The following is a 13,251-nucleotide window of genomic DNA, read 5'->3' as shown; positions in this document are numbered from 1 at the left end:
TGACCTCTGACCCGAGAATTACCACAACATTTCAGACTCACCTGACTGATTTTGACTGACTGCACTACATGGTGTTATATTCAGAACAAGACCAATAAAGATACACAAAGTACAAAATAAATAAATGGAGTCATGAAAGTAAAATAATCAAGGTTTCTCTCACTAACACTAAAACTGTGTCACTCTTAAACAGAAAACAGACTGTTTGTATATGATGTAAGATAGAATTAAGTCCAATTAGATTTCCTTTTCTTTTTAACCAATTAGGACAAGAATAATAGCTGTAATTTTGGCAACATTTTCCATTATAATAACATTGAATAACATGCTTAATGAGGACTCAAATACTAATGCTGTCATTGAAAGATAACCAAATAATGAAAACAAATATCATTTGCAATGCCAAGTGTTTTTATTGCTTTTATTTTTTGCATTTTATTTTTAATCAATTTTAACAAAAAAAAGGAGAAAATAAATGGCTACATTCTGAAATGTCAAATATAAGGTTTGGGGGCCAGAATGGGCCAGTAAAGTCTTACACCTGGCTGACTGGGTGTTTCTGGAGGCCAAAAAGGAGGGAGCTGCTCTAAAACTTTATAATTTTATCAATTCAGTGAAAAATTAAGAACAGATCCAGAACTGGCTCCTTTACAAAAACTCCCTGTTGAATTGCCAAAGGCAATGTATTGTTGGATCTTGGTATCACAATTTTATATATGTTTGTTTTTCTTTATGTTTGCTTCTACCTTTAGTCTTTAGTGTTTTTGTTTTCGTTTTATTCCATGGGTATGACACATGTACCCATGTGCAAATTTAAACTGTAGGATTCTAGGGTGACTAATCATAGACTCTGTGTGAGCTTTAGCATATACTTTTATTTTTCCTGGTTTCTGACCTAAATCTGTGTTAAGTGCTGATTTCAGAGCATCAATTCCTTTTTATTTTTCATCTGAATAGATTGAATCATTTCTAGAATAGAAAATTTAGAGTGGGTTAAACTAATCAAGAGATCTGTAATGTGAAGACACTGAATAATAGCTCTTTCAAACATACACCTCTGCTGTTAAATATGTCTCTTGGCAAATTGTAGTGTGTAGATTTTAATTTGATAGTCTTTGAGTCAGGGTGTTATATTAGTGGGTAAAATTAATAAATAAAATGATCAAGACCACAGGTTCTATTCATATTTAAATTCTGACCCCAAAGGCCTGCAGTTCAGACTCAATTTTTCAAACAAAAGACAGTGGGAAAAATCAGTACAATACAACTGGACTAGTTTTTTAGATACCAGTAACTGCTCCCCGCTATGTCCTGATAAGAAATGTTCCTTTTTACAGGGAATGTTTTGCCTCGGACTAGAACAACTGTCTGTCACACTGTGGATGGGAACATCTCAGTGTGATGGCCTGTTATCTGAGTATAAAATGGCATTAAAAATCCCTGGTTTGCCAAACAGAGGACTGACGTGTGGAGGATGGGAGTCTTGGGAAAATGGAATGGTGTCTGAAATCTTCCAGGTTGTAATAAAACAATCAGCCTGAAAGGCTTCTTTATGCCTAAGAGTTCCTGGTGGAGTTCCTAACAAATTTAAGGTACAGCAGCAGAGTTTGTGTCACTGTATGCCTTTTGAGTCAAAATTAAACAAAACTTAGATTGGGTTAATTATAATATTGAATCAGGAATGTTGATTAACCTTACAGAGGCTGATTGGAAAACTCAGTGATAGACCTGAACATCATTAACAGCAGAATAAAATAACAGATGTTGCTTGTGTGGTTTACTCAGTCTAAATAATCTTTAACCATAGCAGTTCAGTTCTTTAGAACATTGTCAAAATTAGTAGAGAATTCAAATAAATAAATAAATCCTGTATCTTTAATGATGGGAAAATGTTTTGGGGAATTAGATGGACAGATTCTAACTTTTTCTCTTCTCCTAGGAATTGGTCACCTGGGAAAAGACATAAAAAAAGGGGGTCTGAGCCTGTAATGACAGGATCAGTTATTCAGCAAATAAATACTAATTGATGAAAGTGTGATAATAAATATTTGTTTCATGTGATGTGCTCTAAACAGATATATTCTGAAGTTATGCTTGCAGAAGGATCATGATCTTGTGTCTCGTGCTTTAGTCCACTTGTTTGGCATTTTTGTTTGTTTGGTCTTACTTTATAGAAAAGGAGGGGGATTTGAGGAAACAAGAGTGCTAATAATAATTATGTTTTAGAATGCTTTTCAAATGCTTCTCCATTCTTTACTGAAAAAGAGCTCCCTCTGTCTCTGTCTCTAACAAGTGTGTGTGTGTGACCATGTCAAAGTATAAATACTGATTACAGAGCTCAGTGGCTCACAGAAATCATTTTAGAGCAACTCTGGTTTGTAGTGACTTATTGTGCTTTAAAATATATTATATTCATGCCATTTTGTTTGTTTTCATGTTGTTTTTACTTTTAATCAATAGGTTAATAACCATAGGGGTGTTCAATTTTTCACACCTGGATGGTGTGAAAAAGGAGGGAGTTGTTAGGGATTATTTTTTACTCAGTGAATAAAGGACATATGTTTAAGGTAAACTCTAGTAAATTAAATAATTAACAGTGGATCAACCAAATAATAAACAATTAAATAATACATTAGACAGAGAGCAACAGTTCAGAAAGTTCTAGACTAACTTCTCTGTTTCAGAGCATCTTATCTTGAGGCCCGGCCACCAAACGTACAATCAGTACATCGCCATCGTCACCATGTTCTGTCATTAATCTGGACAAACTTTCTCTGTATTGATTAAATTAGAACATCAGGAAGAAGATGTGCCCATGACTGAGAGGACTCTGAAAAACCAGCTTGAACAAGACTGAATGACGAGGGTCAACTCATAGCACCCAGATATTGTTTATGCTTAGATAACAACGAGCTGTATGAAAATGTTTTGGTTAGACAGGAACACAGGCTCAGAGAGAGAGAGAGTGCACACTCTTACTCTGATTCCCCACATGGCCATGTGTGTATTTTTTCTGATCCTTTAATATATTAAATGTTTTACTTTTTTAATTAAAGTGTTTCAGGTGTCTTCCTTCACAAAAAACCTGTTTACCTGACACAGTAGAACTGCCTTTGAAATCACAAACTGACATAAACTAGGACGATACTGTGACTCTTACTTCCTCTTGACTAGTGTGTGAATTGTGTTGCTATACTGACAATATTCAATGAATGCACAGGTGTGCTTTATGTGATGAAATTTGAATTGTGAAATAACTGAATAACTACATCAAGTTCAATTTAAAATTAAAATTGCACCTTTGCTCTTAATAAATGTTGAAATTCTGATGAAATTGTTTGATACCTTTTTTCTCTGTGAGCATAAAATCTGAAAGAGAGACTGATTGTCAGTCTAAGTTTGCTGATCTGAATTTTCTATCACACTGACACATTCACATGAATTTTTTATTTTTGGGGGGGTTTATTGATAAAATAGCAAAATTCCAATACAAGCAATACATATTTTCTGCAAGTGGGTCAAATTAATGCAGCAATCTTTCATAGTTTCTCCCAGAGGAGCCTCAGGTGTTCTCAGCCAGGTAACATGTAGCTGAGTGTCTTTGGGGTCTTCTCCCAACTGCCAGGAGTGAAGTTAGTCATCCTCCTCCTGAGCCCCTTTGATACAGCTGAACCAGCTGCAAATGCGGCTCATCTTTGACTTTTTCTTCTTTTTATGCACCTTTTTTGCTTCTTCCGGTTTGTGCGCATCTTTACACTCTGTCACCGCAGCATCAGGCCCTTCGGCTTCTTGGCTTTTTGCCTCCTCCAGCGCTCTTTGGACCTCCAACAATTCCAGCTTTATATTTTCAAGTTTCAGTGTTGCCATCTCGGCTTCCACTGTAACATTTTCGCATTGCATTTTAGCAACTTCAGTTGCTTTCTTGGCCTCCAGTGTTGCCTTCTTTTCCTCTTCCATTTCCCTTTGGAGCTCCAACAATTCCTTCTTTGAATTCTCAGCTGCCTTTCTTACATTTTCAGTTTCCATTTCTGCTTCTTGCAGAGCTCTTTCCTCATCTTTCAAGGACTTCTGGACCTCCAACAATTCCAGCTTTATATTTTCAAGTTTCAGTGTTGCCATCTCGGCTTCCACTGTAACATTTTCACATTGTATTTTAGCAACTTCAGTTGCTTTCTTGGCCTCCAGCATTGCCTTCTTCTCCTCTTCCATTTCCCTTTGGAGCTCCAACAATTCCTTCTTTGAACTGTCAGCTTCCTTTCTTACATTTTCAGTTTCCATTTCTGCTTCTTGCAGAGCTCTTTCCTCATCTTTCAAGGACTTCTGGACCTCCAACAATTCCAGCTTTATATTTTCAAGTTCAGTGTTGCCATCTCGGCTTCCACTGTAACATTTTCACATTGTATTTTAGCAACTTCAGTTGCTTTCTTGGCCTCCAGCATTGCCTTCTTCTCCTCTTCCATTCTCTTTGGAGCTCCAACAATTCCTTCTTTGAACTGTCAGCTGCCTTTCTTACATTTTCAGTTTCCATCTCTGCTTCTTGCAGAGCTCTTTCCTCATCTTTCAAGGACTTCTGGACCTCCAACAATTCCAGCTTTGCATTTTCAAGTTTCAGTGTTGCCATCTCGGCTTCCACTGTAACATTTTCACGTTGTATTTTAGCAACTTCAGTTGCTTTCTTGGCCTCCAGCATTGCCTTCTTCTCCTCTTCCATTTCTCTTTGGAGCTCCAACAATTCCTTCTTTGAACTGTCAGCTTCCTTTCTTACATTTTCAGTTTCCATCTCTGCTTCTTGCAGAGCTCTTTCCTCATCTTTCAAGGACTTCTGGACCTCCAACAATTCCAGCTTTATATTTTCAAGTTTCAGTGTTGCCATCTCGGCTTCCACTGTAACATTTTTGCATTGCATTTTAGCAACTTCAGTTGCTTTCTTGGCCTCCAGCATTGCCTTCTTCTCCTCTTCCATTTCCCTTTGGAGCTCCAACAATTCCTTCTTTGAACTGTCAGCTTCCTTTCTTACATTTTCAGTTTCCATTTCTGCTTCTTGCAGAGCTCTTTTCTCATCTTTCAAGGACTTCTGGACCTCCAACAATTCCAGCTTTGCATTTTCAAGTTTCAGTGTTGCCATCTCGGCTTCCACTGTAACATTTTCGCATTCCATTTTAGCAACTTCAGTTGCTTTCTTGGCCTCCAGCATTGCCTTCTTCTCCTCTTCCATTTCTCTTTGGAGCTCCAACAATTCCTTCTTTGAACTGTCAGCTTCCTTTCTTACACTTTCAGTTTCCATTTCTGCTTCTTCCAGAGCTCTTTCCTCATCTTTCAAGGACTTCTGGACCTCCAACAATTCCAGCTTTATATTTTCAAGTTTCAGTGTTGCCATCTCGGCTTCCACTGTAACATTTTCGCATTGCCTTTTAGCAACTTCAGTTGCTTTCTTGGCCTCCAGCATTGCCTTCTTCTCCTCTTCCATTTCCCTTTGGGGCTCCAACAATTCCTTCTTTGAACTGTCAGCTTCCTTTCTTACACTTTCAGTTTCCATCTTTGCTTCTTCCAGAGCTCTTTTCTCCTCTTTCAGGGATGTCTGAACCTCCAACAATTCCTTTGTTGATTTTTCAGATTCTATCCTCATTTCTTTTATTGCCCTTTTCTCCTCCTCTAATGCTGCTTGGACCTCCCGCAACTCTTTCTTAATGTTTTCAGATTTATTTGTTGTCCCTTGCAGCTTTTTCTTCTCCTTATCCAGAGCCTTCTGAGCCTCCTGCAGTCTCTTCATTACATTCTCAACTTCCTTACTTGCATGCTTCAGTTCCTTGTTGGCCTTTTCTATTTCTTCTCTCTTCTCTCTCAGTTTTTCCTTGCCTTCCATCAATTCTATGTTTGCCCTTTGTAATTTCAGCTCTGCAATTTCTTCTTGAAGCTCTGCCGTTTCAGTTGAGTACTTTGCCTTCTGTAATGTGCTCTTCTCTTCTTTCAGGACCTTCAGGACTAACACAATTTCCCTCTTTACCTCCTCTATTCTTCTTCTCTCCTCCTCGTGTTGTCTCTGGAGCTCCACCAACTCCTTCTTTGCAGCTTCGTTTTCAGCTGGTCTTTTCTCAGAGGCCTCTTCCAGTGAAATCATCTGCATGTTTCTGCACGTTTCCTTTTGTGTGTCTGACATATTAAATGATAAATTAGTACACGAGTTTTAGCTTCTGCTGTTTCCTTTTACGTTTTTAACCGTCTTGCTCTCTGTTTCTGCCGTCCGAGATTCGCGATCACTAAATCTGGCTGACGAGCCTACTTAAACCTTTTCAGATCAAAGGCGGTGAAATCCTCTCTTTGTGTCTTTGATGTGGACTGGAATGAATCTCTTTTGATGTGATTCTTTACTCCTTCCAAAATACCACGCCCACAGACCGATAATTCTACCAGAATTATAGTAAGAACAAAATCAAACCATAACATTCTACAGTGAGATTCTATGGTGGCACGATCACCAGAGAGATAGCATAACATATTAATATTCAAACAATTAACTCAGGTATGCAAAACAAATATCACAGGTGAGTTTGTAATACCACAAGCACTGTTGAGAGGTCCAGTTCAGTGACACAGACACAAGGCAGCTATCAGCTGCAACCGCGTATATGTCAGAACCCACCTGTCATCTATAGCAGCCTTGCCATGCCTTACTGCGCGTAACTTTGAGCCTAATACATTTTCAATGTAACTGCAATGCACTACAGGAAGATATGGGGGAAGTATTAATGTATTAATGTCAATTTTTTAATGGACTTTGAGAGACATTCTCTGTGTGGATTTTCTATATTTAGGGATACTGTGTTTAACCCTTACTGGTGCTGTTATTGGATGTTACAGATTTTTGCAACTATGTAACTTTCATAAAGTTCGACTTGTTGTTGGCTGTCTCAGAATAATTTCACACTTTATTTAGAATGTCACGGGATATTCTCACTGATCACTGTTACACTTTGTATCAAAAACTATGAACCCAGGACACACTGTGAATACAGTAATCCCTCGCTACGTCGCGGTTCGCTTTTCGCGGGTTTTCAATCAGTATTAGTGTAAAATATTTATTGCGGTATTTTCGCTGTTTCGCGGGTTTTTGCGGTACTCGTTCTTCACATGCGTAGTACGTGTTGTACAGTAATGTATATATTTGGTGTATAAGTGTGTGGGGAGGGTTTATAAAAACTTTAAATAGTGTATAACTACTAAAATAATGTATAAGTATTAAAATAAATATAGCGTCCCTACTTGGCGGATTTTCACTTATCGCGGATGGTCCTGGAACGTAACACCCGCGATAAGTGAGGGATTACTGTACACTGTGCACTGCCCCGAGTGAACATTTAGAAAAAAAATGTTCATGCTGTTTAGGTTACTTTTCCATTCAAATGGATGCTCTCTCTCTCTCTCTCTCTCTCTGTCTCTCTCTCTCTGTCTCTCTCTCTGTCTCTCTCTCTCTGTCTGTCTCTCTGTCTCTCTCTCTGTCTGTCTCTGTCTCTCTCTCTTTCTCTCTCTCTCTGTCTCTTCTCTCTCTCTCTCTCTCTGTCTCTCTCTCTCGTCTGTCTCTCTACTCCTCCTCTGTCTCTCTCTCTCGCCTCTGTATCCTCGCTCTCTCTCTCGCCTCTCTTCTCTCCTCTCTCTGTCCTTCTCCATCCTCTCTCTCTCTCTCTCTCCTCCCGTCTCGCTTCTCTCTGCCTGTCTCTCTCTCTCTCTCTCTTCTGTCTGTCTCTCTCTCTCTCTCTCTGTTCTCTCTTCTCTCTTTCTCTCTCTCTGTCTCTCTCTCTTTCTCTTTCTCTCTCTCTGTCTCTCTCTCTGTCTCTCTCTCTTTCTCTCTCTCTTCTCTCTCTCTGTCTCTTTCTCTCTCTCTGTCTCTTTCTCTTTCTCTCTCTCTCTCTCTCTCTGTCTCTCTCTCTCTCTCTCTCTGTCTCTCTCTCTCTTTCTCTCTCTCTCTGTCTCTCTCTCTCTGTCTCTCTCTTCTCTCTCTCTGTCTCTCTTGTCTCTCTCTCTCTCTGTCTCTCTCTCTCTGTCTCTCTCTCTCTCTCTCTCTGTCTCTCTCTCTCTGATTTAGATCTCAGTTGTGCTGAAATTGGTAAACAACAGGTCTTATTGAGTGATGAATACAGATTTGAAATTTTCAGCTTCAGTCATCATCAAAATGTTCAGAGGAGGTCAGCAGAGAGGTACAAGAGTGCCTCCAGCCTCTATGGGCTCTGTGAAGGTGTAGGGCTGCATTTCAGGTGGTGTGGGGGATCTTGTCTGATAAAATTATGAATGCAATGTTAGCAGAAACAAGATCAGCTGTATCGCCTCTATGAATGGCTCTGCTGGTGATGCAGCATTCTGTCATGGAGCTCAAGATGGAAAATCTGACATCAGCTCTAACGTCTCATTTGTGTTCAACGTAGTGAGAAAAATCTACAAATCAATACAAGTGTCATCAGCTTTCTAGTCTTACCAGTTACAGAAGAGGTTTTGGCCTCTGTTTCCCTCAAATCGGCCCGTTTAGACTCCCAGAGCCTTCAAAGGAAACACAACAGGTTTATGTCAGCATTTACACTTCATTACAAACAGACTATCAGCTGTGAGCTGGATGCCTCGGTAGGGTGTCCTCAGTAACTCACTGCTCTCTGACTGTCTTTCTGCTCTCCTGCACAAAAGGTTGCTCGTATCTCTTCAGCAGTGATGTGAGGGTGGGATCTGATTTTTCTGCTCAAGTCTGAGGAACTCCATCATCACTGCAATCTAAAAATAAAAGTAAGATATTTAATCATGACCACACTGTTTTTGCAGAATTGAACATATTTAGGTCAGTTTGGGCTTGGATGGATAGTGGATCTTACCTGAGTTTTGTAGCCCTGAAGATGCCCACAGGTGTTCACAGTTGTTTCATATATGGGTGTGCCAACCAACACCTGTCATAGAAAAAGAAGTACGCATCATCAGTTCATTTGATTCCCAGTTTGTTAGCTTTTAAAAAACATCAACCTCTTTAAATGGTTTTAAATGCAGTACAAACAAACTCTCTCATACCGTGATGGGTTTTTGTAGATTCCTCTACTTCTTTCCATTGAAATGCTGCTGTTGTGTTATCGCAACAGGGAGCAAAATCAGCCAAATATACTCCCAAAAGTTTGTCACTCAAATATAGACGCCAAAATACTCTGAACTCAGATTTGATCGGCTCTCCTCATTTTTGGATAAAGTTTGCAATGGAAAAAGAATGAAGCAGTAGATTTTAAGCACTTAGAGACTCTGGCAAGAAGCAGTTTGGCTGTTTTTTAGATCCGTGATGGCCCAATAAGACCTCCTTTATTTAATTCTATTGCATTTTCATGAACAATGATACCTTCTTTTTTGTCATTTTGTACTTGTACACCACCACTGTGGATTCTAAATCAAGTGCACATTTTCAGCTTAATTCAAGGTGTTGATAAAAGTATTTATTTATTTATTTTATTTATTTAAACTTTATTAACCAGGATGGTCCCGTTGAGATTAAGAATCTCTATCTTGGCCAGGGAGTCCTGGCCAAGATAGGCAGCAACAGACTATAAGTAAACACTGTTAGAAAAATTACATAGTTAAAATACATGTTCAAAACATAAAAGAAATTAAATTTTAAAACATTAATTAAGTGAAAACAAGTACAAATTATGGAATCAGCCACAAAAGTCCTGCAGTCTCAATTTTAAAGGCACTCAGTGAAATGAATTCTGTCAGTTTCCAGTCCTTCTGTAATCTATTCCATGAGGAGGGTGCAGAGTAAAACAAGCCTTTTTTCCCAAGTCAGTGCGAGCAAATGGGACAGAAAGTAACAACTGATTCTGAGAACGAAATGAATAAGGAATATCGCTTCTCAGTGTTAAATTAAACCACAAATATAGGCTGGTAGTAGCCCAAGTAATGTCTTGCAGATAACAAGTGTACCAGTGACAGGATCTACGGATGGACAAAGCAGGCCACCCCCACCGAGCATACAGCTCACAGTGATTAGTAGATGCCTTACAATTGGTGATAAACCTGAGAGAGGTATGATACAAAGTAATCACCATCAGAAGCATTGTGCAGAGGCATTCATATACAGCAAATCTCCACAATCCAATACAGTCAAGAAAGTTGCCGCAACAAGACACTTTTCTGGCATTAAAAGAAAAACACAACTTGTTTCGAAAATAAAAACCCCAGCTTAAGCTTCAACTTCTTTACAAGGTATTCCACATGTGGTTTAAAAAGTAAGAGAATCATCAAGTAGAAGACCCAAGTATTTATAAGTATGCACCAAACTCTATTTTGTGTCCCTTAAGAGTGAGCACTGAGGGATATGTTCTTGGCTTCTTCCGGGAATTTGAAAATATCATTAACTTTAGTCTTATCTGGATTAGAACAAGTTTTAAGGTAAATAATGAATGCTGGACAGCAAGCCAAATGCTTGCTGCAGGGATTCAAGAGTCCAGTAGAGTTGGACCATAACAATAAATAAACTGTGTTGTCGCATCCATCCATCCATCCATTTCTTCCGCTTATCCGGGGCCGGGTCGCGGGGCAGAAGCCTAAGCAGAGAAGCCCAGGCTTCCCTCTCCCCAGCCACCTCCTCCAGCTCATCCGAGGGACCCCAAGGCGTTCCCAGGCCAAGCCGAGATAATAATCTCGTCCAGCGTGTCCCTGGGTCTACCACGGGGCCTCTTCCCGGTGGGACATGCCCGGAACACCTCACCCAGGACGGCAGCCAGGAGGCATCCTAATCAGATGCCCGAGCCACCCTCAACTGGCTCCTTCGATGTGGAGGAGCAGCGGCTACTACTCTGAGCCCCTCCCGGATGGCCGCACTCCTCACCTTATCTCTAAGGGAGGAGGCCAGCCACCCTTCGAGGAAACTCATTTCTGCCGCTTGTATTCGTGATCTTATTCTTTTCGGTCACTACCCCAAAGCTCGTGACCATAGGTGAGGGTAGGAACGTAGATCGACCGGTAAATCGAGAGCCTCGCTTTTACGCTAAGGCTCCCTCTTCACCACGACGGACCGGTGCAGCGTCCGCATCACTGCAGGAAGCAGCCCCGATCGCCCTGTCGATCTCTCCCGCGTTCCCCTTCTCCCATCACTCGTGAACCAAGACCCCGAGATACTTAAACTCCTCCACTTGAGGCAAGAACTCGTTCCTGAGCCGGAGATGGCCACTCCCACCCTTTTCCGGCTGAGGACCATGGCCTCAGACTTAGAGGTGCTGATTCTCATGCCAGCCGCTTCACACTCGGCTGCGAACTGTTCCACTGCGAGCTGGAGGGCCCCCCCCTGATGAAGCCAAAAGAACCGCATCATCTGCAAAAGCAGAGATGAGACTCTGAGGCCACCAAGGAAGAAGCCTTCCGCCACCTGGCTACGCCTCTAGAAATTCTGTCCATAAAAATTATGAACAGAATCGGTGACAAAGGGCAGCCCTGACGGAGTCCAACACCCACAGGAAACAAATCCGGACTTATTAACCGGCTATACGGACCAAGCTCTCACTGTGGTTGTACAAGGACTGAATGGGCCCCGCAACAATGGGCCAGACCACCCCATACTCCCGCAGAACCTCCCAAAAAAAAAACCCTGAGGAACACGGTCGAATTCCCAAGTCCACAAAGCACATGTAGACTGGTTGGGCAAACTCCCACGCACACTCGAATATTCTTGAGAGGATAAAGAGCTGGTCCAGCGTTCCACGACCAGGACGAAAAACCGCATTGTTCTCCTGAATCCGAGGTTCGACTAACGGACGCACCCCTCCTTTCCAGCACCCTGGCATAGACCTTACCGGGGGAGGCTGAGTAGTGTGATCCCCCGAAAGTTGGAGCACACCCTCCGGTCTCCCTTCTTAAAGATGGGGACCACCACCCCCGGTCTGCCAATCCAATGGCACTGCCCCAGATCTTCCACGCGATGTTGCAGAGGCGTGTCAACCAAGACAAAGAGCCCTACAACATCCAGAGCCTTCAGGAACTCAGGGCGAATCTCGTCCACCCCAGGGGCTCTGCCACCAAGGAGTTGTTTAACTACCTCAGGACCTCACCCCCAGTGATGGTCAAGTCATCCCCCTCATCCCCAGACTCTGCTTCCACTACAGAAGGCGTGTCAGTGGGATTCAGAAGGTCCTCGAAGTATTCCTTCCACCGTCCGACTATAGCCTCAGTTGAAGTAAGAAGCACCCTCCCCCCGCACTATAAACAGTGTGAGTGAAGCACTGCTTTCCCCTCCTGAGTCGCCTGACGGTTTGCCAGAATCGCTTCGATGCCGTCCGAAAGTCTTTTTCCATAGCCTCACCGAACTCCTCCCACACCCGAGTTTTTGCTTTGGCCACTACCCGAGCTGCATTCCGCTTGGCCTGTCGATACCTGTCAGCTGCCTCCGGAGTCCCACAGGCTAACCAAGCCCGATAGGACTCTTTCTTCAGCTTGATGGCTCCCTTCACCTCCGGTGACCACCATCTGGTTCGGGGGTTACCACCAAGACAGGCACCAACCACATTGCAGCCACAGCTCTGAGCAGCAGCCTCAACAATGGAGGCGCGGAACATGGTCCATTCGGACTCAATGTCCTCAGCCTCCCTCGGAATGCTGTCGAAGTTCTGCCGGAGGTGGGAGTTGAAGATCTCCCGGACTGGGGCTTCTGCCAGGCATTCCCAGCGCACCCTCACAATACGTTTAGGTGTGCCAGGTCTGTCCAGCATCTTCCCCCGCCACCTGATCCAACTCACCACCAGGTGGTGATCAGTTGACAGCTCAGCTCCTCTCTTCACCCGAGTGTCCAGAACATACGGCCGCAGATCTGATGATACGATTACAAAATCGATCATCGCCCAGCGACCTAGGGTGTCCTGGTGCCATGTGCACTTATGGACATCCTTGTGTTCGAACACGGTGTTTGTTATGGACAAACTGTGGTTTGCACAGAAGTCCAATAACAAAACACCATTCGGGTTCAGATCGGGCAGGCCGTTCCTCCCAATCACGCCCCTCAAGGTCTCACTGTCATTGCCCACGTGAGCGGTGACGTCTCCCAGCAAGACTATGGAGTCACCAGATGGAGCACTCTCCAGCACCCCACCCAGCAACTCCAAAAAGGGTGGGTACCCTGAACTGTCATTCGGCGCATAAGCGCAAACAACAGTCAGGACCCGTTCCCCAGCCCGAAGGCGCAGGGAAACTACCCTCTCGGGTGTTGTCAGCATAAAAATGCAAATTTGCGCCTGACACATTTAG

At 42.5% G+C, this 13,251-nt stretch overlaps 1 protein-coding gene across 1 annotated transcript; it reads right to left on the bottom strand.

Annotated features, from left to right (window-relative positions):
• Window positions 1-3,474: 3,474 nt before the first annotated feature.
• LOC115795547 (myosin-9-like) lies at window positions 3,475-6,326 on the bottom strand. Its single transcript, XM_030751518.1, has 2 exons — window positions 4,479-6,326; window positions 3,475-4,381 (listed from the first exon to the last, which is right to left on the bottom strand). The coding sequence occupies exons 1-2, from the start codon at window positions 6,155-6,157 to the stop codon at window positions 3,634-3,636; spliced, it is 2,427 nt and encodes an 808-aa protein (XP_030607378.1). The 5' UTR covers window positions 6,158-6,326; the 3' UTR covers window positions 3,475-3,633.
• Between the last annotated feature and the right edge of the window lie 6,925 nt (window positions 6,327-13,251).

This window comes from Archocentrus centrarchus, chromosome 17, assembly GCF_007364275.1.
Source record: "Archocentrus centrarchus isolate MPI-CPG fArcCen1 chromosome 17, fArcCen1, whole genome shotgun sequence".
In the NCBI taxonomy this organism is placed as follows: Eukaryota; Metazoa; Chordata; class Actinopteri; order Cichliformes; family Cichlidae; genus Archocentrus; species Archocentrus centrarchus.
This window is presented reverse-complemented; position numbering and strand designations above follow the sequence as displayed.